This window comes from Urocampus carinirostris, chromosome 1 (genome assembly GCF_059441175.1).
Source record: "Urocampus carinirostris isolate Australia breed hairy pipefish chromosome 1, RoL_Ucar_1.0, whole genome shotgun sequence".
In the NCBI taxonomy this organism is placed as follows: Eukaryota; Metazoa; Chordata; class Actinopteri; order Syngnathiformes; family Syngnathidae; genus Urocampus; species Urocampus carinirostris.
In genome coordinates this window covers 15164028-15191400 of record NC_142349.1, presented here as the reverse complement: position 1 = coordinate 15191400, position 27373 = coordinate 15164028, and the positions used below count along the sequence as shown (strand labels likewise).

Genomic DNA, 27373 nt, shown 5'->3' with positions numbered 1-27373 from the left:
TTAAAACTACCTCCAACTGCATAATGTCTAATTTCAAGTCAAGTCAAGTCATTTTTATTTGTATAGCCCTAAATCACAAAGAGTCTCAAAGGGCTTCACAGATTATTACACTATATCACACAGACTATTTTTCAGCCGACGAGAAGAGTAGGTTATTCATATGCTAATTTCAAGACTGATAAATTTTTTTGTTTCCATGAGTAGTTTTTTGGAGGGGGACAAAAAGCACTGCCTGAACGGGTTTGACTGGACATTCTGCACCAGGTCTTTTCTAGCTCTTAAAAGAAGGCGTTCAGACTCGTCTTAACAAGTAAAACTTTATTGGAATGATACAGCTTGCAAAATATGTATGTATGTATATATATAATTTACCATATCCACTGTGTTCTAAGGGTATTGTCAAGTTATCCAGAGGGTAGTAAAGACTGTAAAGGCATTACATTATACAGTATTACCCCCCCTTCAAAAAGGTACATTAAACTACACAATCACTGTATCCAGTCAGCAAGGAAAAAAATCAGATGTTCTAGTTTCAGTTTTTTTTAACTATTTAGATTATTTTATTGAAAATACAATTAGAAAATATGAACCTAAAACATCTTAGATGTAAAAAGTCTTATATTTCAACACAAAAACTTAATGTTAATTCGAAGGGAAATCATGAGACAAAAGTATTATGTTCACCTATTATTTAGTGTTCATCTGATATACAATAATAAGATAACAATAGAGGCATGTGGCACACAATATAAAAGCTCCAATCCAGAAGATGGACCGTCACCTTTTCGTCTTAGCATTACCATTTTACATGTGCTCTGTTCAACGCGGTACATACAGTGTCGTCACATGAGAGGGACCCCTAAAGTCCAATGACCAAATGAGCGGCCCTACTGACAAAAACCTGCGACATGACAAGCAAAAAGTAGGCTGTTCGCTCGTCATGATATTGTCAGTCACATACTTGCCGGGGACAATTTGAACAACTTTCACAGTATTCATAAAAATATCCGGTCTGTATGTCTGTGTATAATCCTGGTCACTCTAATCTTGCTTGTCAGTAAATGTCATATTGCGTAAACTCAATGTGTCTTGTTGAATTTGTGCTTTTTTCTTGATTTTCTATCAATATAAGACAAAACAATTGCAGAATTTCGTGTTAAAAGGGTTGACTAATAGGTCAAATGAATCGCACTGAGAAAATAAAATCAATCTAAGTGATGCTAAAAAAAATCTCGAGAAGCGCACCAACAACAAAACTGTCGCATGTCTTTAAAGGAACAGTGTGTCATTGTTACTGTTTTGTATGGTCCAAGCAAAAACAAGGTTACAAATTATGGAGACTCGGAGACCAAACGACACTATTTTTCTTGGTTTTTTTTTTGCCCAGAAAGACAAAAAGGAAAAGAAAAAAAAAACTGGAAAAAGGAATGAAAAAAGCAAAACAAGAAAAATAAGAAAACAAAAAAGGGGAAAAAAATAATAAAATAAAAAACCAAGACAAAAAGGGAGAGGGGAAAAAAAGAAGAAAAAAAACTATTAAAAAAAGGTTCGGTTTATTTGGGGTTCCGGTAACAGCAATATGGCAGACAAACACGTCAGCTCCTTCAAGGTGCGCTTCATGTAATGTGAAATACAAATTTCTCAACCTACACAAATTAAAAGAAAAACGCACTTTTATATGGTAGTTCACACATTTTTGCTTATTGTCCAAATCAATATTATATATATATATATATATATATATATACCATTTTTAAAAATGAATTTTTTTAACAGCGAGGAGGCGTTAAATAAAACACACTGTCCCTTTAAGGATTAAGAGTTTCTAATGTACAACATTGAAGTTCAGTTTGAGTGTGAAAATCAATTTTCTCCTATATTAATTTCTGTGGGGAAAAGTGGCAATTTTGTTCGCGTTTGGAATTTGGAGGTTATGTTGTAAATGAAAGTGTGTTGTTGTAGTAACTTTACCACATGTGTGTGTGTGTGTGGGGGGGGGGGGGGGGGGGGGAGTTTAAGGGAGGATATCTCACATGATTACTGTAATCCAAAAAGAAAATGGAACATTTACCAAAGAACAAATGAAGAAAATTTAGACAAGTCGAGTGCATTCAAAACCAATCTCATCCGGCGTTTGATACTTGTACATGGGCGGCCAATGAACGGATCGCGTTGCCCGGAAACCAATCACATTTGTTGAAGAAAATTAAAAAAAAAACGTGTCACAAAGTAGAGCAACATTAGTCAAGAGCAACGCGCCTCGGTTCTCGTATGGATAATGTTTGAGCGCGAGAGGATGGTCAGCGTGCAACCTTTATTAATGCGTTGGTCTGCTATTGTCTCACATCTAGAGGTAAGATCTTAAACCTGAAACCAGACCCCAAATGTGGCCTGCGTTGCGCGAGAGGAGGGTAGAATCCATTGCGTGGATCCTTCACAATAAAGGAACAAATAATGAGGCAGCGAAAGGGAAACTCTCCTAGAGTCCTCACAAATTAAATATGAAAATTCGGGGGTTTGCTTCGGGCTCAGTCCCCCAAAACAAGTCAATTTGTCGGGCTCGGGCTGGGTACCATGCCCAGGTCGGGTCGGATTTTTGGGCCCGATCTTACCTCTACACATCCAATTTCGGAGAGAGATTGGTCACTTTAAGAAAATATTATTGTAATTGGTGGTCATTTTTAAACATCAACAACTCACCTGAGAGTCAGGTTAAACAGAACAAATGTTTTTATCAGTGTTATATGTTTTGGGGTCATAATGCATCAAAAATATACATAAAAATAAAGAACATTCATTTCAAACAAGTTTCTACAAGCCATACAGAAAACCTTGTGCTGTTGTCAGGTTTGCCAAATGGCGCAGATTGGATCTTTATTTGTTTACGCACAGCTATGAAAGACAATGTTAGAAAAAAAAAAAGAATCCACCATTAACAACGGCACTCAAAAATATTCAAAGCCATGTCATGAGTACATTGTTTTGCACGTGGACACTTTCAGGTCTTTTCTGAACTTAGCATGCTACTTTTTGGAATGTGAGATTTAGACCAGAACCTGACACTGGAGTTAACCGTTATACCATCGTGCCGTCAAATGTTCACTTGCAAGTGTGGTCAATGTAGTTTTAATGCAAATATGCTAATTATACACAATCTGGGTATCCATATGCACAGTGGAAATAAAAAAAACAAGTCAACACACCTAAACTTCTAGGCTGTGTTCAGAAAAAAAACAACTAACGGAGTTAAACTCATGTTAAAGGGGAGTGAGCACTTTTGCAATCCCAAACTAAATGCAAAGTACAATTATTGTGAAGAAATTAAATAACAAAACGATTTATTCTTACGGTTTAACATCAATAAACATAAGCATGGAATAATGAAAAAAAAAGACAGTGGGATTAAAATAAAAAAACAAAACTTTGATTATCAGACAAGAGACGGTGATATATCTGTTCTAACTCGAGAGCTTTGCCCATAATCTATTTATCTGACATTGTTTTAACCAGTTGGCATTGTGTTAGGCACATCTGTTGGACTCGGTATTGCTTAGACGAGTTTGGATTAATTAGGGAGCAGAGGGGGCCAACACAATCAGTCGCCGCAGAGAGAACTAGGTGCGGGGGGCATATTGAGAACCTTAGCAACGCCTGTCCACAACATGAGATAACATCCTGGCAACGACAACACACACTTTGGGGTGAACAAGTAACATTTGGGATTGGATTGGAAATGAAAAAAGGCAACACAGCTGGTTCTGTTGGCTCCTTCCTCGCTGCTTGACCCGCATCTCCTGTCTGGGGGCGAATGTTGGGGGGAAAAGAAAAAGTTACAAATAAGCAGTCTGCCCCATGCGCGTGCCTCAAACCAGACTCTGGCTAAGCAGTGGCTCGAACACTAGAACTCGGCAAACTCCTTGGCGCATTTCTCCGTGATGGACACTCGAATCTCCTCTTCGTCGTAGTCATCAAAGTTGCTGGTGTCGCCGGGTCCTCTGCACTTGGGTATGAAGGGCGCCTCCACCTGGAACGCACAAACATGCCAGATTAAGAGTGAGTTACATTTATGGGTACACCCCAAATAAAAACGTTAATTTCTTGTTAACAAACTAAACACATCAGGGGATTACTTACTGTGGCCACACATTAAATGTTTGCAGCTGGTAAAGATGCGGCAGCAAGATTTTTGACGAGTACAAGAAAGTTTGATCATTTCCCCTCAAATTTTAGCTAACTTGCACTGGCTCCCTGTCTGTTTAAGATGTGACTTTAAGGTTCGGTTAGAAACATACAAAAGTTTGCATGGACTTGCCCCCTCTTATCTCTCTACTCCGATTTCCCCCTATGTTCCTGCTCCAAGTCTCGGTTCGGAAACGCTGGTCTACCTGAGAGCCAAAAAGAAATTTGCAGGCTTGAAGGCTTTCTCTGTGATCTGGAATGCTCTACCCGCCGAGATAAAATACGCAACCTTAGTGGAAGTGTTCAAATCTAGACCTATGACACTCTTACAGTATATTCTAAAGAGTATTATTGATGCCGACGTCAAACTTGTCTTTTCCTGTCATTTCTGGCTGCCTGGTTGGTGACGAAGCGAGAAAGAAAGACGAACTGGGATGAGTCAGCAGACCAGCACCTGGACCAGAAGCATGTCATCATCTGCTTCGACCAGCTAACTGAGATGCGAAGCTGCGCCATCAGTCTTGGACTTTTTAAACCATTCGACATATTAACTTTATTTATCGTTGATCTTGACTAAGTTTTGTTTATGATAGCCATCTATTGCAGCCTGGTCATCCTGGATGGGGGATTACATCATGTGTGGGCCCTTCCCAACGTTTCTTACATTCCCCATGCTGAGGTTTTTGAGTTGTTCCTTGCCCACATGCAAGTTTCAGATCAGAACATAGTGTAATTGTGGCCTTTGTAGTCCTTTGAGACATTTAGTGATGAAGGGCAATATAAATATATGTGACTCGACAAATGTATATTTGAGATCTTAAGAAAGACAATTTTTTTGCTTCGAATTTCTGCTCAATTAAAAAAAAAAAACAGAGATACCCAAAAAAAGCTGAACCGCAAAAGGAGTCAAATAAATTCAGGAGTTGATTCTAAACTAAGACACGACTTTCCATCAAACATTGGACAAGCCCTCTTGCAAAGTATCAATTATAACACAATAATTTAAATTCCATGGCTTTCAAGTTCTGATGAAACTTGTCCGAGGGTTTACAGACGCTCCCCTACTTACAAACATTCGAGTTACGAGCAACGGTACATACATTTTGTTCGGGATTTCGAAAAATATCCGGACATTGCTTTAAGTTAGATTTTGTATTGTGTACCTTTTTCCGAGTATAGGATAGTAGTCTAGGACTACTTTACGCCGGTGCCGGCGTGCGGCGTTGTAAGAGGTGACCTAGCATCCACCCCAATGAAGAAATCAGTCTTCCTCTTCCCAGTTCGTGTGTAAACATACTGTACTGTATCTCAAGCGTGAACTTTGACATTCTTATTGTTTAATATCTTGTACATCCATTTTATAAGTTGGTGTAAAGTGTAAAGGGGCGAGCCGTTTCATTTTAAATAAAAGTGAAATAAAGAGGCTTGATGCGGTTGAGAAAATGGTCAGATCGCTTTTTTTTGTCCACTTTCTACCACAGAGGAGGAAGTCACCTAACTCTTGAAGCTCATCTTCCAAAAGTAAGTTAAACTTAATTTTATACAGCATATTATTCCATGAAATGTTTATTTTTTAGTACAAAACAATGCAGGTTACTTATACAAACCTTAAACATACATTCCATACAAAATATAGCACTGAAGATACTTACGAATAAATTCAACTTACGAACGATCGTCCAGAACTTGTTCGTAAGTAGAGGAGTATCTGTTTTTGTTACATTCCGTCTAAAATGTTTTACAAAAATAAAGACACCTGAAGTACCTGATTACCATATCAGTGGGTGCATGCAGGCTAACCATACACTAGCATTTGTGCCAGCATGTTTGTGGAAGTAACGTTAGATGGACAGTTTGATTGTTGAATAAAGTTCATTACAGTTAACTAGTATTCAACAGTGTGTTAACCCCTAACTAATCTTGTAAAATTAACCTAAAATCCCAATCCAAGACGTATCTAAAGTAAAATTAATGCTGTTGTTGACATTTTTTATTACTAACATTGTGTAATCTAAATTGGAACACACAGAAATAGAACGTTTTCATTCTTTTCAATTTTTTTTTTGTAATCACATGTCGGCAGATGAGTGTAGCATCTTAGGTGGAATAATAGCATGAAGCCTTACCTGGTCCCAGGTCAAAGTTGATCACAATCTGAAAAACTATACATTAGTATTTTACATGTTTCTTTAAGCGTATGTCTAGGTGTTTGTGGCGATTTGGTGAATCCAAAAGGACAGGTGACTGCAGGGTTCCTACAGCTTGAGGCAAGTCAAGTTCAAGACTTTTTAATGCCTTTTGAAATCAAATTTAAGACAAAGTCGACCAAAAAAAAAAAAACAACACACAATTGAAACAAAAAAAATTTTTTTTCCCACAGTACACCGTTCCTTGTACACATTACGTGGCATAGCTTTTAGCCATTGTGAAAAACATGAAATGTACACTTTCCCATGCTCCAAATCCACAAAAGTAAAGCGGTGAATTACTAAAAAAGACAATTAATTGATAAAGGTAACAGTCTTTTTTAGTTCAAACAAATATATATATTATTAACGTGTTTACATTTTAAGACTTTCGAATATTGGATTCAAGACCTTTAAATGCCAATTAAGGCCATATTTTTAGAATAATGATCTCAATGACTTTTAAAGACTTTTCAATGATCTGTAATCAATCAGTGCTTAATTGCTGTGACGTACTACCGTGAAACCTCTGGTACCATGCGCAACCAAACTAAGTTATTTGGGTGAAAAAATAACTGGTATACATAAATAAAAAAACGGTATGAGCTAAACATAAATAAGGCAAATTATCTTATCTGTGCGGCCCGGTATTACACGACTCATGGCTCAGTGGTTGGCTTCCACTGGTATAAAATGTACAGATTATTTCAACTTCATTGAGCACTTGTTATTTTATGTGGCACATACACATGTACCGCTAAAACTGTGCAAATAATTTACCTAAATTGATGAACATCCACCTTCAGTACTCGCGGATATCTAATATGAACAATATGTGAGCAGGAAATGATCAGTGAACAAAGCGATTATTTTTAAAACTCTCACATACAGCACAGCTCAATATGAGGACCCTGTAAATTTTACAGAAAACATGCATTCTTGAAAATGCAGTAAGAACCAAGTTTGCACTTGGTTACTTCTCACCACTGCATTGGAGTCAGGCAGAGTATATGACTGACCTTTCTCTGGTAGATGGCGATCCAATCGGTGGTAGCAAACCACTTGTGGCCCTTGATGTCATTAACGCCGTTCCTGAGGTTGCCGAAGCGCTTAGTGAGATCCACCTGTAGCAGGTTTCTCAACATGTCCTTCAGGTCCGAGCTGAAGTGTGAAGGGAAGCGAACCTGTACACAGCATGAAAATGTTGTGTTTACTGTTCCCCCCAGCTTGATACTAGTTCTCTTGTAGAGAAGTTGTTCTCAACTGGTCTGACTTCAGGACCCACCATTCCACCATAACAACAAGCTGCAATCCAAATCAAGTAAAACATTTCCGCTTCTCAAATATGACAGGATCGTCCAGAGATAATAGAATATATTCACTTTTTTCCCCAAACACAAAATGACCAGCAAAACCAAAACAACTTAATTTACTGTATATACTCACAAAAAAAGCCTAAGACGCAAACAAGCCTAGATCGCAAAGATGTGACCTCCTAAAACTGCTTAAAGTAGCCAGATACTTAAAGAAATTCATACCGAAAAAGATTCTCAAACGTGGACCTAAACATGTATAGTTATGCAATGATGTCAATAATAAAGACCAATACACTGCTAAAAAGCTGAAAATATAACGTTTTTAAACCATTCACCCTACTTGTCACGCTTCAAAGGCAGACACTCGTACTCATAAATTTCTTGGGACTATTTTATGGGCAGAAAAATAAAATAAAATGAACAAAATTTCAATCAAATGAAATGTGGTCCCTCTAAAACACAATTGGGATGGTGCTAATTGAACAGAAATGAAAGACCCCATATGGCCTTACTGCCGTCTACTCTTAATGAATGTAATTGACCCTCAGTTTTTTATTCTTCTAAGCATTATTTTCTCCAGGCAAAGGCCCAAGACTCACTGAAAACAGTTCTGGGACCCACTTTTGGTTTCCGACCCACCAGTTGAGAAACACTGTTGTAGAGTAAGTACATTTCACAGGCAGTGGCATCGTTGCAAAGATGCGGTTGAAAATTTGGAAAAAAATCAATAATTAACCGTCATATGTCAATACACAAAAAGACTGTGTGGTTCAATTTACATCTTTGAAGAACTTTTTGAGGGAGGGGCTATTAGACCGATCAATTCATCATATGATTGACTGTACAACAGATTAAGGTAGAACTAGAAAGTTTTGTTTGAATTACAATGTTGTTTTCTTTAGTTTCAGTAATTATTCATTTAAAAAAAAAAGGTTCTTCGTTAGTTTTGTTGAATAAAAAAAAACCAACAGTGACAGATTAGTCAAAATGCTGGACTTTAAAAACATGACAACTTGGAAATACTTGAACTAATCTTAAAATGTGCAATCATTAGCATTTATGCGGCTTTTTTAATTAAGGAAATAGAGCCCACGCAATCTAAATTCCACAGAAAAGACAACTACACCCTGGTCATTTTGTCTACACACCTAAGGAAAAAACATTTTAACATTATTAGAGATTACTTAGAGGAACCTCAAATGGTTAAATCTTGATGCTAAACCTTATTTAGCAGGCACCTATAAAAAGTTAAGCAGACTTATAGCACTCTTAGGTATTTTTACTTTCTTGCTTAGAAGTGAGTTTCGATTTGTGCAGGAAAGGTCTCATAATAAAACTATCTTGCTAACCTTGCCATTTATACAGAGGAGGTTTGACTTATTTTTATACCCTCTGCTCTCAGGAGTTGTGGTGATATCAAAAAGGAAACCACAAAGCAGCAGCCCTCATGTAGATGCAGTGCACTTTGATGCTGCAAGCAAGAAAAAAAAAAACTTAATATACACACCTTCCCTGATACAATCTTCTCATAAATTTGGATGGGTTGGTCTGCAAAAAATGGGGGGTATCCAGCCGCCATCTCATATATGAGTACGCCCAAAGCCCACCAGTCCACAGCTTTGTTGTAGCCCTAGAAACACACAAAAAGAAAAAGCTGTTGAGACATCTTCAAATATTGCATGGAGACTAATGGTCAAATACTTACTTTGCTAAGGATGATCTCTGGTGCCAAATACTCTGGGGTTCCGCACAGCGTCCAGGTTCGGCCTTTCACTCTTTTTGCGAATCCGAAATCCGTAACCTGCTCAAGGGGTCCAGATGTTAATACTAGGACAAACATCTTTTAAAGATTAAAAAAGTTATGTATAAAATAGACTTGCCTGAATGTAACCCTGCTGGTCAATGAGTAGGTTCTCTGGCTTCAGGTCTCTGTAGATGAGGTCCAGCGAGTGGAGGTACTCGAAGGTCAGTACAATCTGGGCTGCGTAGAAGCGGGCGTGTGGTTCGCTGGAAAAACAAAACAAAAACAAAATCAAACTCTCCTAAAAAAAAATGGATTAGTAGAAAACAGCTTTTGTATTGAGCTGTTGAACAGAAAGTAATTCAGACAAAATATGTGGGGGAAACAAACAAACAAACAAACCTGAATCTACCAATTCTCCTTAAGTGGGAGAACATTTCGCCTCCAGGCACATACTCCATTATCATATACAGATTACTGTTGTCCTGTTGGTGAACGGGAAAAGTTTAGCATGATGCATAAGCAGCTTGCTTAAAATGAACATTTCCAAAAGCAAACCTTAAAAGAGTGCTCCAGGCGCACAAGAAAGGGAAAGTTAACTGCCTGCAGGATTCGTTTTTCATTCAGGGTGTGCTCAATCTGCTTCAACTTTACCACCTGACAAGTGAAAAACAAAACACAACATATGTACTGTATATGTCATGAATAATTGGTAACAAGGAGGTGTCGGGTGACAAAAGGTCTTTCCAAGATGCATTTATTTCAATGAGTCTGATAAAACTTAAAACTTACCAAACAGTTTTAAATAGGATTGAGACTCAGAGGATAAAAGGAAAATACCATTATAGCCATTTTATTTCTATTTTAAATTTATTATTTGCCAAATTTAGGATGCAAAAAAAATTATTGCATTTTCTTTTTTAAATATAAGTGAATGAAAAAAAGTTGGATTTGAGTTAAATCATCTATAAATGTATGTCTTGCCATTGTTTCTATTATAGTACTCTCAAAAACTATTGTATCATTTACATTTTTAAAAAAAAAGTACGAAACCAAATATGTGACCCTCAAAAAAACTCCATGATGGTTCACCTTTTGTTTGTCAAGAATCTTCATGGCAAAGTGCTGGCCGGAATCTTTGTGCTTGACCAGCATGACTCTGCCGAAGGAGCCGGTGCCCAAAGTCTTAAGACGCTCAAAGTGGTCCAATGCAGCGGTTTGCTGTGAACAAGTGACAATGTTAAAGCAGCACGCGGGAATAGGGAGAGATGAAATGAAAAAACAGTTTAGTGACCATCAGGGGGGTTTTTAAGGGTTATTGATCTATCTTCGTTATTCATTATCCATTATCCGTTATTGGTCAGTTCATAATACGCTACAAAGCCTAGGAGCCGGGACACTTACTCTCAGCCAAAAGGCCAAGCTAAGGTCCTAGCCCTTAAACCTTGCTGCAATCATTGCAAATGCACCGTTCCCGGAGGTACTGCAATACCGGGCCGAGGCGTGGAGTGGGCAGAGCACGCTCTTATTCCATCTCCGGAATGCAAAAATCAAAAGGCCAAGCTAAGGACCTAGTATCTAAGGCCAAGCTAAGGACCTAGCATCTTTCATGCTGACAAAAATAGATTCTCATGATCTGCTACTACACTTGATCTTAGCCAAAAGGCCGAGACCATCAGACACCAGCAGAGGGTGCACCGCCTTAAAAATATGGACAACAGAGTGGTATCGTTTCAGATCAATGGTGTCAAACTCATTTTGTCTCAGGGGCCGCTTGGTATAATAACAACTTTCACAAGGCGGACTGGTAGATTAAAAATAAAGATCGAGAGCGAATGAGGGAGAAAGGGGGAAAATTGGGATGATAAGAAAGAGGGACGAAAAGAGAGCAAGAAAAAAAACGAGAGAACAAGAGAAAGAAAGTGAGATAAGAGATACAAAGAGAGAGAAAAGTGGGAGAGATAAGAGAATAAAAGAAAAACAGACATGGAGAGAAACATAAAATGGCAAGAGAAAGAGAAAGAGACAAGGAGTGACGAGATAAGAGAGCGATAAAGAATAAGAGAATGTAAAGACACAGAGAAAAAAAGACAACAAGAGAAAGAGAAAGAAAGAGGAGAAAGGGGAAGAAAGAGGAGATAAAGAGAGAGAAAAGAGTGAGACAAAGAAATCCAGATTCAGTTGCTTTGGAAATATTTTTAACTGCAGATAATTTTTCTCTGACGCATGGGTCTTCAACCCTTTCTCAAGCAGAGAGCTACTTTTTTTTTGCTAATTAGCGTAAAAGGCACCCAGTTTAATATGGATTTTTAAAATTATGTTATTACTAGACTGTTACTTTATTACTTTTGCCAAGTCAATTGTTGGAAGTAGAGGTAAAAAGACCCCGTCAACCACCCAAAAAAAAAATTCTACAAGAAAATCACAACAACCTAGCACTGGTGAGCTATTTTCAAAACAGGCACATGAGCTGTCCTCGCGGGGCAATCAGGTGCCAGCGGGCACCACATTGGAGACCCCTGCTCTAGCGCTTCTCTCAGTTTCCTTGCAAGCCGGATTAAAACAAATTGACAAGCCCGTACGGACCATGGGCCGTACTTTTGAAACCACAGTTGGAGATTTATTCTTCATAAAACAATCTTTCACACGGACATCCATCGATATCCCATGAAATGTTTTTTCATGTTACCGCTTGCTCTTCTTAGCTGAACCTAAGAGGAGGAGCACACCATGGATTTGGGTGCCATCAATAACATTTTAAGAAAAACAAAGTAAGTGGCTTGATCCTTTCATGATTAGAACGTGTGATCATGTCTTACCTGTGCTGGATTTTCCCATTTCTTTAGGAAATCTTCTTTGGCTTTGGCAAGAAACTCCTTCACTGTGGTGGAAACACAACACATTATTAATACCACTAAATGACTACTATATAGAGCAAGGGTCAGCAACCTTTTCGCTGTGGAGAGCCGCTTTCAAATTTCCCTGTAAATCAGTGTGCCACACCAAGATAAATGACTCGCACGACTTTTTTTTAAATATCCAACAGAGCTGTAATTTTACACCAGTCCAAATCTACAACATGGAAATACATTTTAATCGTACAACTTAGTGTTTTTCAACCCTTTTCTAACCAAGGTACACTTTTATTTACACACGAAGCAGAGGACTCCTCCGCTAACGTAAAGCCTCTAAATAACACGGCGCACAACTGAAAATGTTTAAATTTCAGGTAAAAATGCACATTTTAAAAATATAATCATTATTATTTTGCCGTGGGCTTGCGTGCCACTCATTAACCCCTTGCGTGCCACTGCTGGTACGCGTGTCATAGGTTGCCGACCCCTGATATAGAGCATGGGTATCCAATAAATGGAACATTGCCAATTCCTGTTTTAAAATCGATGACATGTCAATTTCTTATTGCTAAAGAGGAAACAAAAAAAGGAGCAGGACTATGACGGCAGCTCAGAGGGAAACTTTCGAAAAAACTTGCAAAATGCTCTTTAGGGATTGGTTTGGACAATAATTGTCTGTCCGCATGAAACGTAATGTGATTACTTGAATGAAGATTTCAGTTTCTAGTCACGTTTTGTAAAAAATTGCTAACTCTTGTAAAAAATAATATGAAATGATCTGCATTTATATAGCGCTTTTCAAGTCAATTACTCCCCAAAGCGCTTTACAATGTGCTCCACATTTCCCAATAGCGGCCTTGCAGCCATGTAAGGCGCTAACCTGCTTATTGGGGGTATTAGGGGTTCAGTGTCTTACCCAAGGACACTTCGACATGTAACACGGACGACCCAGGATTCGAACTGGGATCCCTTGATCCCAAGACGAGCTCTCTACCTCCTGAGCTACTGCCACCCCATTTGAAATATTTAGTAGATCATCCTTTTGCAGAAATAGCTGCCTTTAAATGAAGCACTGGATTCTGGTTGTTTTTTTACCATTATTCTTAAAAACCCCTCTTTAGTTAAGCCAGGTTTGATGGTTTCCGAGCATTGATAGCCCACTTTAAAATCACACAATATTTTCTGTAGCTTAGTAGAATTTGAGCCGTTTTTGGGGTTGTTGTTTTGTTGAAGTATCCAAACCAGACGCAACTTCAAATTTGCCACGGATTCTTGAAAATCTTTCATAAGTATCTGCTGATACTGACTGGAATCCATGTGTCATTCAACTTTAATACATTTGCAAGTACCTGCACTGCTCACACAGCCCAACAGCATGATGGAATCACCACCAAATGTTACTGTGGGTAGCAAATGTTTGTCTAGGAATGATTTGTTCTTACTCCATGAATATCACCACTTGTTATGTCCAAGTAAGTCTTTAGTTTTAATAGTTCAAAGCACCTTAATCCAAAATGAAGCTGGCTTGCCAATATGTGCTGAAGCATACCTCTTGTGACTGTTTGCGGCATGTGTACAGAAAAGGCTCAAAGTTTATCGTATGGCTGTGGTGTGTAGGTGGAATCGTTCAACTGAATATGGCAGCCATTTCCAAAGTCCGGCCTGGGGGCCAGTTACGGCCCGTGATCAAATATTTACTGGCCCGCGGCCTCCATCATAAATGTAATCAAATTTGGCCCGCCAGTAGTTTCGACCGAAGTATAAAATAAATTTATACAAAAACAAAATTCAACATTTCACCCAGTAGCCCTTTGGCCACCTTACCCTTGGCTTTCTGTGAGACTCTTACCCCAAGCATTTCTGATATGGAGACTGTAAATAAAAAAAGGAAAGTTGACTGCGAGGGTCACTGATTCCAACACAAGCGGAAATTGGAGCATGCGTCTTTTTAAATTGCCAAAAGACTGTGGAATTTTTCAAAGAATATAATACCAAGAGGCACTGTCAGACTAAACATACTAACTAGAAAAAGCTAACCGGTGAAAGTGAAGCAACTGGAAGCTGTTGTCACAGCAAAGCAGCATTTTTTTACAAGTCAAAATGAAAACGCTACAAAGACAAGCGACAAGGTTGCAACACCGATCACTAAGCATTGAAAAGCTTTCATGGAGCGTGAATTTATTAAAGACGGTTCAAAGAATGACAGGCTGAATAGTCGGCCCTCAAACATTTTCAGCTTACCAAATCTGGCCTGCTTTCTGAAAGGTTTTGACACCTTTGGAATAGGGCAAAACAAAGCTATGCAAGTACTGTCTTTTAAGAGATGCTTTATTGTATATATAAATAAATCATGTGGAAATGGGTACAAACAATTATGTGTCGGTCAAAAGACTAGCCTGTGGACACATTCAGACAGTGTGATAGCACTACAGCCTCATAAGCGAGATAACCCCATCCACATCCCTCAATTATACTTTATGGATGGAATCACAGTTCTTTGTGGGACCAAGCTGATATACTGTCCTTCCCCATTCCCCATCTGTCCAAAAAGAAACATGGCAGAGAGAACAGACAATTGACTTCTCTAAAACACAGTGATGTGTTTTGAAGTGTGCAACAATTACGGAAACATACAAAACATTAAACAAGAATAAATTGTGTGGCGTAAAACTGTTAAAAATAAGCCAAATGATGGCAAAATACATTTTTTAGGATTGTGTATAAAACAACCACACACGGGCAAATCAGTGTATGCAATCACTCATCAGGAAGAGGTAAAGAATGTATTGCAACCATTTATATAGTTAATCTGAATAATGAGAAACCTTGGACTACAACTATGTTATTTAACTTGTTTGTATTTATAAATAACATGCTGGAGAGAGTCGAGAAGCTTCTTACAAGCTTATGATGCCATATGAACACCTTGAATGTTTCAGTTAATTTCCACACCAGTCACCCATCACAGCCATCTTCAGGCAGTGGGCAGGGGACACCCAGCCAGTCCCAGGCCAAGCAGAGACAGACAATCCACTTTCTCAATCACACCTTGACACAATTTAGACCCGCCCAATCAAACGGCCGTGCATGTTTTTGGGATGTGAGGAGGAAACTAGAGTGCCGAGGAAACACACGCAGGCACCGTACGAACTTCGCACAGGGAGGCCGGTAGCTGGAATTGAACCCTGGACTGTACCGTGGGATGTTGCAAGGGCATCCACAAACAATACACAGACTTAATGAGCATGGAATATAGGTCATTCATAAGATATAGAATAGAAGTGTGTTTTAAGCCTAGCTTTAAACTATTCCAATGAGGTTGCAGATAAATGGTCTGCATGTATATCGCGCTTTTCAAGTCAATGAAGACCTCCCGAAGAGCTTTACAATGTGCTTCACACTTACCCATTCACACACACACTCACACACCAATAGTGGCCATGCAGCCATGCAAGGCGCCGACCTGCTTATTGGGGGCATTATGGATTCAGAGTCTTGCCAAAGGACACTTCAACATATAACACGGAGGAGCTGGGATTCGAACCTGCGATCTTTCGATCCTAAGGAGAGCGCTCCACCTCCTGAGCTAATGCCACCCCAACAGGGCAAGAGATCAAACCTATAGTTTTAAAATCAGATTTCTATGCCAACCACTCCAAAAAAATGGACAATATTTTATCAAATCTGCATTGCCAGATAAAGGGGTGGAACAAAAAGACACAACAAATCTAAATTAGGACTGAAAAAGGCTTACAAATGTGCCATATAGCAACAACTGCAACAATACGATACAAGAGAGTTGGGATTGCATCATAAACATCATCAGAGGGTCCCACTGAGAGCAGCAATACAAGTTAACTGGATACTAGGGAGGCGGAAAAAAGAAAGATTTGTTTGGAACGTCAGCATTCTCAGGAACAGTTCAACTTCAGAAGAGGCAATCTTTATGTCCTAAAGCCAGCAAGTCGGAATTTCTCAGATTCTCACCATCCGGAATGACAACAGGCGCATCGGTTGCCTCTGCCAAGCGTGTGTTCGAGTCGGAGGAGCGTGACGACTCCTTTGAAGACTCCCTCTTGCTCGCATGCCTCCTGGAGCTCTTACGGTCGCACATGAGCACAGAAGTATCTCCTTAAGACCGTTCTTCACAGCTTTCGACTCATAGTCCACGGCTCCACGCTTCCCAGTGTTTCTGGGTCAGGCAGTCTGTCACACTCGTGTGGGGAAAATATTTTTAATACCGGGAACTGTTGATTCTATCTGCGGTGATCACATGTATCAAATGGACTCTCGCATGGTTTGTATCAATATTTCTTCTGTACACAGCCTTCTCCTCTTCTGTTCTCTCGCAACGCACACACACATATGAATTAATACTGATCTACATGTAATCATTAAGGGGAGGGGCCTTGCTCGTACATTTAACTTAATCGGAGAGGAAGTTGAGTGTAAAAGGGGATGAGAGACACAAACGTAAACCGGACCGATGGGTCGACAAATGGAAATTTTAAAATATGCATTCAATGACAACCATTCTGCATATGGAAATCAAAAGACCCAAATACAGCACAAGCGTGCAGTGTCAGGGTTTTATTGATCCGCCCCCCCCAAAAAATCTATCAATTTCTCCCCAGGGCCCACACTGTGACGCATGAATGCAGGATTGTATTGGAATGTGCTGATCAACATTTAAAAGAACAAATACTCAGCCTGTGAGGTGAAAATAAATACAATGTCTTATATTCAAAAATAATTTTATTGTCAATTTATTGGTTTATATCTAAATGTCTCGGAACAAGTAGAGCTTTTGTCTGTATAAGAAATGTATACGCCTATGAGAACACAAATTGAACCAAGGGGAAAAAATGTGATACTGCAAAAAATATAAGAAATATCAAAGGATTTTTGCTGGGCGTTCAGCCGTTTGTTTGAAATCCCTGAATAAATAAAAGATGACTTGTAAACTTTTCTATTTGCAGTGGCGTTCAAAACTTGAAGATACCTGGTTTACTAATAGACATCTCAATGTGTATTTCTGGTACATCATCTGATAATCAGTAAGTCTATGATAATTTAGCATGAAAGATTATGGAATGCAAGCAAAAAGACACGAGCACATTTTGAAATCAAGGCAAAACCCTAAATGTTTGAGTACTAGTGGTCATTTTCAATATGAAAAAACATGAACAACAATGGCTAGCCTCAAGTTGCTTTAGGCTAACTATGTTGTATTCGCTTTTACATGAGCGAGCATTGCCACGATGTGTCAACTGAGCTATTGACAGAGGATAACGTGACTCTATGGCATGTTTTTAAACACAGATCAATTTAATTTGTAGCTGGTTTGTTCAGTTTTAACCTGTGAGCAATTTTTTAAAAATTCGGTCAATGGTACGCTCGAAACAGGGCAGCGTTGAATGATTTTAAACAAATTCTAAAATTTTACGGTGAGTGAAAAACAATAGACATGCATACAAACAAAAAAAAATGATAGGTGTAGGCTGAAGAAATAATAAACTGGTTGAATGAACGTGCTTCACAATTTTATTCTGAATTCAAAGCGGTGTTGTATTTCTTTTGCCAATCACATAAGTGTCATTTCACGACAGCTGGGTAGTAAGCGCACAGCCCCACGGTGCAGAGGTTGAGTGTTCAATAACGTGTAGTTTTCAACTTCTCCCTGTACCCGCTTGGGTTTCCTCCTGGCACTCCGGTTTCCTCCAACATTCCAAAAACATGCATGTCAGATTAACTGGCAGGTCCAAATTATCCCTAGGCGTTAACAAGCGTGTGAAGTTATCTGTCTCTGGGTTCCCTGTGACTGAATGGCAAGCAAATCAGGGTGTCCCCTGCCAATGCCCGAAGATGGCTGGGATGGGCTCCAGCACTCCCCCAACCATAGTGAGGATAAGCCGCGCAGAAAATGGATGGATGGATGGACAAGTGCCATATGAACCATTCATTCATAATAGCAACACTGGTTGGTCTGAACAGCACATGCTTTGCCAAAGTAATTGAAATGTGTTATTTTTTAAATCAGCGTGGTGATTTAATTATTCCGGTAAAACTCTCATAGCTCCTGAGCTAAAAGACAAATAAACAGCATTTTGACAGATAAATCAGTAGATAGAACCAGCATACATAAGATTAATCTGGTAACCTGATGGAGTGAGTGGACCATCTGAACATCAGATCAGGATAACTTAAATAGAGGACAATGAATGTTCATTATTAAAGAATTTCAGCATGAATAGTAAGAAAAAGAATCTGTGGAAAGCAATGTTCGTGACATTGAACAAAACAAAAAAAAAGTTAGGTAGGATTGCCCAGGCAACAAACGTCCAAGTTTGGTCTTTAAACTTCTTGGGTTGTTGAGTGTGAAATAAGTGATTACATAAAATCTTATGAATGACCTGGCAAAAAAGAAAAATCTTAGCTGCATTCATTTGCAACAACTAAATTTTTCCGTTAAAATAGGGGGACTGAGAACCCACTGAAATAAGCTCAACATGGTTTGTATTAAAAATAAGTATAAAAAACAATATAATGCAATCCAACCTTATCAAAAAAGGATGACACATAAAAGAACAGGCGGTTTGAAAGATACACTGATTGAATTCTGTTTTATGTTTGATGTTTCTTTCCATCTTAAAATATTTATATTACAAAATGATAAAGGATCAATTAAAATAAAACCCATACAGGTACAGAAACCCTTCTACTTAGCGCTTCGGTTATCGCTGGTTCAATGCTCTCGGATTTTGAATTGAATTTTTTTTCATTCAAAATAATGTAATCAATTAAATCAGACTCTGGGGAAAGACAGAAGATCACTAAAAAAAAGGGATAACCAGCGCGTGGCCCGTTATCAGGTTCGGGAAGCTATTACGGCGGTGGCGGAAGAGAAGGCAAATAAGCTAGGCTGCAGGTCCGGCCTTCTGCTACGAATAGGTTAAAAACTCTTTTAGGCCACTCCTGCAGAGCCTGTATCTCACCAGCACCAGATCAGTTACCCATGAAATTGATTACCTAGATCTACAACTTGTGGGAAATTGCTACATTCAGGATAGTTGTATTTTAAATCATCACCAAGACCTAGCTTATTCTGAGGAGCCCCGATGCTAGCATGCAGCTGGCCAGCCGCAATCTAAATTGCTTTCTTGCACTGTAGCAGGGATCAGAATGGAGATTTTCATTTTCAGCTGAAATAGCCAGGGTCCAGGAATAAAGCAGGGCGGAGCCCCCCCAGACCCCCCACCTGCCACCACCACACCACCCCACGCTCCTGGGTTTTAGGCAATTTACTTGTCCAGAACCATGCTTATATTTATCATTTAAGTAACATTTTTAGAAGATTAAAATAATTTGCCCACATAACTGATTTTTTTTTGTAAATACTGCAAGATAAGTTCAAATGCAGTTCAGTCCCTGCAGCTGGCGGCCAATTTTTCTAACGGCCGCCAGGGTGCGCCAGAGCAATAAAGGAAAGAGTGAGACAGTCGGATTTTGAATTTGTTTGCTACGCAAGAGAAAAAGTGAAAAAGTCGGAATGCCTTTGGGGTTCAAAAACAGCGGAAATCCGCGGATCCGCGGAAAATTCTGATCCCTGACTGTAGGGAGAACTACCTCCTAATTGTGTTGTACTTTGTACGATGAAAACAAAGAGCTTTCATTCAAATGGAATTAGTTGCAGGGTACATTTTACCTCTGAAAAGTGATGGGTCCCGGGGACTCGCATGCTCAAAAATCTATGGGTCCCAACAGAGATCTATAGGTCCCCAAAATTTAGTGTGCTCCATGCCCCTACAAACCGTCGTATTTTCCCCTACAAAATAGTCTTACGGCATTTTTTTGTTCAAACATGTTTATTTATGTAGTTTAACATGTTATGTTGTACATGTGTTTCCTAATATCATATATATTGTTAATGAACATTTTGTTGTGAGACACTGAGTTGCTCGACATAATAATAATAATAATAATAATATGAGGTTTATTATAAAAAAAAGTTCAAAAATGAAGTCGCTTGGACGTTTACTGTAGAAGGAAAAAATACATGCAAATATAATTAAGTAGAACAATACATTTTTTTATTCAAATTATTAACTAATTTTCTGCATTAAATTATTGTTGGTAATATACTGATTAAAGGGATAACCACAAACCTGTCTTTTTTCATTTTTCCTTTTATACTTCCTTTTTTTCTTAACTTCTTTATACAACATAATCATTCGTAATATAATGCATCAAAGCAAGTGAGCCGTTTGAGAGCCGGCTCTCTTTGATGAATTGAGCCGAAAAAGCCGGTTCTCTAAAAACTGTACTTATGTCCCGTGAAAGTTGTATTAAAAGGGATTCTAAAGGATTTTTTTTACATTGGCAAGGAACATTTGGTGCTCCTCCGCACAAACATACAGATATGTTCCAAAATATTCACACACCATGTATCTCGAGGAATTAATTTTCAAAGTAGACGGTTTGATCTCATATCTCCCGGAGCTCAGGCGACAACGAGAACCAAAACAAATGACACGTCCGGTTGAAAAACAGACAGCGTTTGTAGTCATTAGCGAATGCATTGCGCAGATTTCAGTTTGGAGTAATTGAAACTTTGCTTACAGTGTTGCGGGGGGGACTTCTGACTGTTTTGTCCAAGTTGACCAACAAAGGGTAAGTTTACCTGCCGTCGTGTACAGCGTGCATTCCTTCTTTGATTTGCCACACAAAACCTAGGCATTCTCCAAATAAACTACCAAAACTTGGCCTTAAAACACACAAAATTTTGACGAGTTAACATAACCAATATGGTGACCGGCTTGCTGGTGTGCTTCAGATGATGTCAGAGCTCAGGAACTCAAAGATGAGACGGACTGTTTTGAAAATGCATTATCTCGGAAAACAATTGGAATATACCAATGACATCTATTTAGATATTATGCAAAGAAACTAGGGCTGCAACTAACAATTAACGTGGTAAAAAGTGGCCGGAAAAAGATGATCCAACCATTTTCTCAACAGCATCAAGCTTTCTTATTCCACTTTCATTTCAAATGAAACGGCTCGCCTCTTCTTTACACCAACCATACAGAGTGGATACCAATATATTAAACAGTAAAAATGTCGGCGTTTTTAGTGCACTGGAGATACAGTATAGAATGTTTACACATGAACTAGGAAGAAGAGGCGGATTTCTTCTTCGGGTGGATGCTGGGTAACCTTTCACAGCGCCGCACACCGGTAGCGGCGGAAAGAAGCACTACAGTAATGTCCTATACTCGGAAAAAGGTGCACACAATACAAAATGTAACTTACAGCAATGTCCGGATATTTTTCAACATCCCGAAAAAAAATGTTTTTCATAAGTCGAATAGAACTCTAATTTGCATTGATTTAACGTTCTTGGTGGCTCATAAATCACGTGATACAACGAATTGATCTAATTAGTTGCCAACGCTTTTAATCATCGATTCGTTGTTGCAGCACTAAAAATAAAAATTAAAAAGTAGTTTTCTCACATTTTGAATGTTTTAGAATCCCTTTAAACAAGAGATGTCTAAACTATGGCCCAGTCGGCATTTTCAACCATAAATCCATACCAAATATTTTGATCAAAGAATGGATTTTTGAAAAACAGTGCGGATAAAATTGACTGTAAATCTCATTAAGAAGGGCATAGATTTGACATATTATGTGAGGACTTCGGGAAAAAAAAAGATCAATCAACGTGTTACTTACCTAGCAGTGCAGAAAGGGTAAAATCACATTCCCTGCTGAACTGCTGACACAACATAAATGGTTGTGCCTTCCCCCATTTTACGTGAGACTTAAGTTTGGTTATAATTTGGTCGTTACCAACGTGTGACTGGGGAGATGGGATTTTGTTGATGCCTCGTCCAAGTCCACGACAATATCAAACAATAACAATATAATTTCAATTCCATTAAAAACATTTTAAGAAATCGAACGGGAGAAAAAGTCATTATGGCCAAGTCGAATGTCTCAAATGTGGGATGATCGCTGTTTTTTCACACATATTCTCTAGCAGCAACATGGAGTCGCTGCTCATTTCTCAGTTAGCCGTTCACACTTGAACGTCACTCGTGGTGTTATGAATAAAAACATGGCACAGAGTTCTACAGGCCTTTGCAAAGACTGAACATTTTGGCAAAAAAAAAATACAAAAACAAACAGGGCAGCACGGCGGCGCAGTGGTTAGCGCTTGTGCGGCACAGTTCATGTCATGGGAACCTGTCGTGGGTTCAAATCCAGCTCCAGACTTCCTGTGCGGAGTTTGTATGTTCTCCCCGTGCTTGCGTGGGTTTCCTCCGGGCACTCCGGTCTCCTCCCACGTTCCAAAAACATACATTTCAGGTGAATTGGCTGGTCCAAATTGTCCATAGGTGTGAATGAGCAAATGAGTTGTCTGTCCCTGTGTGCCCTGCGAATGGCTGGCAAGCAGTTCAGGGTGTCCCCTGCCCACTGCCCGGAGATGGCTGGGATGGGCTCCAGCCCCCCCGCGACCCTAATGAGGATAAGCGGTACGGCTAATGAGATGAGATGAGACAAAAACAAACAAAAAAAAAAAAACAATAGTAGCTTAGAAGACCAAGTATTGTAAATTTCCAAACTGAAAATAGATGCCTTTTTTTGTTATGCCATCTTAATTGTAGATGAATTAGCATTAAATTAGTGGACAGTCTTAAGATATGGCCTTTTCTAATATTCAACATGAACTTTCTCATTTGAGGGCAAACAATGGTAAAAATCAAAAGGTTACATATACCAGCATGTAAAATCCTAAAATTTAAACCTTTTCTTTCTTTTATAAGATTGGTTTGAATATTGTTCATCTCTCATTGATGCTGCTCTTCTGTTTAAAAGGGTAAATATTGGTTTTCTGAGTGACAAGTCATTTACCTACTGGGGTAAATTAATCAATGGTTGACAGCCTTTATTACATTTCAGACCATACATTTTAAATTATAGATAATACGACACAGCACAAAATAGTTCACAAAATATGGACAATATTGGATGATACCTTCTGCTATCAAATTCGTGCATACACTAAAAATATAATTATCTTACCCAATTGGCCAAGTCTTATCCCTGTTTTAAGATAATTTAATTATTTTTTCAAAAACAAATGATTCAAAATTATTAAAACTGTGTCTACTACTCAAAATTGCAGGTCATTTGTTATTATATTATTTCAATGTTGGTAAAACAAAATTATTAAAAAACAACAAGAAAAATTGACAATGAGATATGAGATACATTTTCTTATGTTGAAGATGATTTTTATTTAATTATTAGAGACAAGTTGGTAATATATAAAAAAATGGAGGAAAAACATTAAAATGAGAAACATTTTTTGCCTCTTGGTTAAGAATTTATTCTTTGCAGCACAGTATTCGAATGTCAAGCCCATCAGTCATTGAATAAAATTTCACACCTAATGTATGTTGAGAATTACCAGCATACATCCTTCCATTATATGCACCGCTTATCCTCAGTAGGGCCGCAGGGGTGCAGTAGCATTGGGCAGGGGACACCCTGAATTGGTTGCCAGCCAGTCGCAGGCAGGGCACACAGAGACAGACAACTCACTCGCTCATTCAGACCTAGGTATAATTTGGACCAGCCAATTAACCTGGCGTGCATGTTTTTGAAATGTGGGAGGAAATTGGCCAGTCCGCAAGTCAATAAACAAATACGTGTTTGTACAATGTCACAAATCACAGAAATGCATCATGCAACATATCTTTGGAGAGCTTAAACTTTTGGGATTCAATATGCTGACCATTTCAAAATGTACTCATCTCAAAAACGTCATGATCAGTCCGAAACAAGATACCCGAAAACTATAAAGCCGGTTTAGCTCACAAATTACGTCCCCTCGCAGTCCTCAAATGAGTTGAATTTACGCAACGTTACTTCCAGGACAGTCCATCAAATCCAACTGTGAAAAATGTTTCCTCCAAAATACACAATAATGCCGAAAGATTTTTAAAAAATCCACCTAAAAGCATTTCTGCTTCGTTGGACATTCCTTGTTTGAAAATAAAGAGACCCGTAAAATGATTCTTAATAGGGCCGTTAGCCTCTGTACGTGGTAAGGCTTCAAGCTATTGTCTTACCTGTTTCCAAGCTAAGATGCACATGCTACACTGGTGGTGATATAAGGGGTAAGGAGTTCAGTGGGACCGCGGTTAATGGGGACCAAAACCACCCGCGATAAGTGAAAATCTGCGAAGTAGCGGCGCACCTTAAAAAATGCTTAAAAAAAAAACTAGGCCTTCAGCTCCAGTCTGAATTAGTTATTTGCAATCATGAGCATACCGACTTTAGGAGCCAGCTCTTGGGAGTTTGTAACCTGTGCAGTCCTTTGGAACATTTTATACAAATAAATGAGCCTTGACTACACTCATCTGAAACTCCAGCAGCTCCCGTGTTATTTTCGATTGTTCTCAGTTATTTTCGATTGTTCTCAGCTTAGGGATGCTGCTGGAAAAGTGAATTTCCCTTCGGGGATGAATAAAGTATCTATCTATCTATCTATCTATCTGCAAGCACCGAGAATAGGAACCTACCTTCTTGTGTTCCAACTCAGATTACTCAACGTTAGTAGCACTTGCAGTGATTATTTCAGTTTGGGACAAAACTTAAGAGTTACCACTCAAGAAACCAAAACCGTCCATATTCTCCAAACGGTTCAAGAACAGCATTCAATTCACTTTGGCAACGTCTTAGATTGGGATATTAGGCATATCTTACAGGAGCGTTAAGGGGTTGAATAACTTTTTAAATTATAAGTTCCTCAATTTAGCAGGCTTTGAGAGAATTGTTATTTTTAGTATCTTTGACAAATCTAGTATCACTGAAAAAAATAAGTTCTTTCAGATCATAATAACAAATGTTTCATTCCAAAAAGTGCATTTAAAAATGTAGGAGTTAGTCTTATACTGTGAACATTTTAAACATCAAAGGCATTATCACACTGAACTTAACAACACACAACATTGTTGCCAACATACCAGTTCACTGTGAATGTCAAGCAAGGGTGCAAGAACAGAACGCTATGTTGCACAAAGTGGGTGCTTGCTTGCAATGTGACATTCCCTTGACATCAAAAATGTTCCATTGAAAGTATTGTCACTCTGATGTGTCAGAAGGTTAGTTTCAGTATTGTTTGGAAGATGGCAGTGATTTCAGAAAATAAGTTCCTCTAGTAATTAAGTGTACTGCAAGCAATTCCGAAATGGGTAGAAAAAAAGTTAAAAAGAGATTTAACACTTTTTATTATATATATATATATATATATATATATATATATATGAGTTACTAATGTTCAAAACACATCGAGTGCCATCGTATTTTTTTTTTTATGTTTTTGGAAAATTTTCAAACTGAAAAGACCACTTGCATCAATTCAAACGGTGCAGATTCCAAAAAGTCCTCACAACTCTCTATATATTAATGCACAGCAGGTTAAAAACACCAGATGGATTTATGGTTATATGACTGAAGCTTAGCACTTTCAGGAGTAGGCCATAGTAGGATATACAAAGAGCCTTGTTCTTGAACATGTGTCATCACATGATGTTCAAGAGACTTTTTCAAACCCCAACTTCAGATGCCTGCAGAGGATCATTACATGGGCATCATATGACTACATTACCCTGTCCTCCCTTGTCAGGGTAATCACAATACCCCTCGCATTCCATCATTTTTACAAAACCTTAGCCCTCTTATTCAAATGCCAGCCCACCTCAAGATTAGTGGGCTTAATTATTAGCCTGGGATAGGCTTTCACAACTAAAAGTAGGCCAACTCAATAAAGGTTGAGTTTTCACGAGTGCTACCCCTGGATGCAGCCTGAGGCACTTTGATCACGAGCTCTTGACACCAAAAACCGAGAACGCATATAAAACCCTATTTTGTTTAACGAAATGTTGACATCAATACATAGACGTTGTTAACACAAATAACTTGTAAGAAATGTGGAAGGGACCGAAAATTGACGGATAAAAATTGACTTACCACTCTCCATCTCATTGCCTTTCTTCGCGGTGGGCGTGTTGCCCATGATGGCTGTCTGTCGAGCGGACTCCTGGAGGTTCGGTAGCAACGAGACGGCTTGACGACAGCACTCAACAATCGCTGCAGAACAATTGTTCGGTGGAGAGGCCGGTAGTCTAGCTGGCCGCTGTCATTCTCGACGAACGAGCCCGTGATATGTTTGTCCCTTTTCAAATGACACTTTTACGCCGTGAAAGTCTGTGTGAAAATTAGCCTTGTGCTACAGATGGCTAAGGCTAGCACACAGGCAGGCGCGGCTGGGTGCGTTCAACTAAGGTGCCTTTCCGATATTATTCAACCGCCATTTTTTTGTTATTAAACAACTATGTATCCAAAGAAAGTCCAACAAACGACAGCTGTCTTTCTCTCCCAGTTTTTGAGACTAGGTGTTAGCCCCCCCGGTAGTCGTAAGGTGGCCTTATCAAACCAAGTACTGCGCGAGTGAGCAGGCCCCTTCTTCCTTCTTTTTCTGTGTGGAAAAGAATACGGTATCCAGGTCAATTCTTCGTCCAGGTCGCGGGCTTCTTTCTCGTCCGCGCCCGCTTCGAATCCAGCCAGGCCAAGTTCGGCGGTTCCCCCGACGGAGGCACAGTCTTACAGACAATTCCTAAAATCAACAGAGCCTTTCCATTAATCTTTAGACCGCAAGGGAAACTCCAGTCATCCATCCACCTGGTACCACCCCTTGAAGCCTCTCAATTGGCCAATAGGAGTGACAGTCAATAGCCGATTGGAGAAAACGTTACTTTAGCATTCATGGCAGCTATGCCATTGGACCGACAACATGTTGGATCCCGCCTCTTTCCTGGTTGTAAATGGTTGCTGTTGTTTTTCCCACCTTTTGTTTAACTTATTAGCTGTACGCAATAGTCACTCTCAAGTAGAACGTTTGACGAGAGCATTTGTATAGCGGATAAATCAATTGTACTTTTCATTAGGATCAAGTATTGGATCAATTTCGTAAAATCAGAACAGCAACTGGGCGTGACGTTGACATGGGCTATTTTTAGCAAC

General features: G+C 39.0%; 1 protein-coding gene and 1 pseudogene across 2 annotated transcripts; both read right to left on the bottom strand.

The window, feature by feature from the left end:
- Window positions 1-298: 298 nt before the first annotated feature.
- Window positions 299-27050, bottom strand: prkacaa (protein kinase, cAMP-dependent, catalytic, alpha, genome duplicate a). Of its 2 annotated transcripts, none has more exons than XM_088328166.1 (10): window positions 26321-27050; window positions 12242-12303; window positions 10515-10643; window positions 9981-10079; window positions 9825-9907; window positions 9562-9688; window positions 9387-9482; window positions 9189-9311; window positions 7385-7549; window positions 299-4024 (listed from the first exon to the last, which is right to left on the bottom strand). In XM_088328166.1, the coding sequence occupies exons 1-10, from the start codon at window positions 26364-26366 to the stop codon at window positions 3899-3901; spliced, it is 1056 nt and encodes a 351-aa protein (XP_088184292.1). In that variant the 5' UTR covers window positions 26367-27050; the 3' UTR covers window positions 299-3898. The 2 variants fall into 2 exon arrangements, with proteins under 2 accessions (XP_088184292.1, XP_088184286.1); XM_088328160.1 differs by lacking the exon at window positions 26321-27050 and adding an exon at window positions 16265-16615.
- LOC148373681 (U2 spliceosomal RNA) lies at window positions 10881-11098 on the bottom strand (annotated as a pseudogene).
- Window positions 27051-27373: the final 323 nt, after the last annotated feature.

Coding starts and splice junctions, on each gene's coding strand:
- prkacaa (XM_088328160.1), bottom strand. CDS start 16,391: ATGTGCGACCGTAAGAGCTCCAGGAGGCATGCGAGCAAGAGGGAGTCT. Junction 9,483..9,561: donor ACCAGCAGGGTTACATTCAG/GCAAGTCTATTT, acceptor CCCCTTGAGCAG/GTTACGGATTTCGGATTCGC. Junction 9,312..9,386: donor CAGAGATCATCCTTAGCAAA/GTAAGTATTTGA, acceptor GTGTGTTTCTAG/GGCTACAACAAAGCTGTGGA.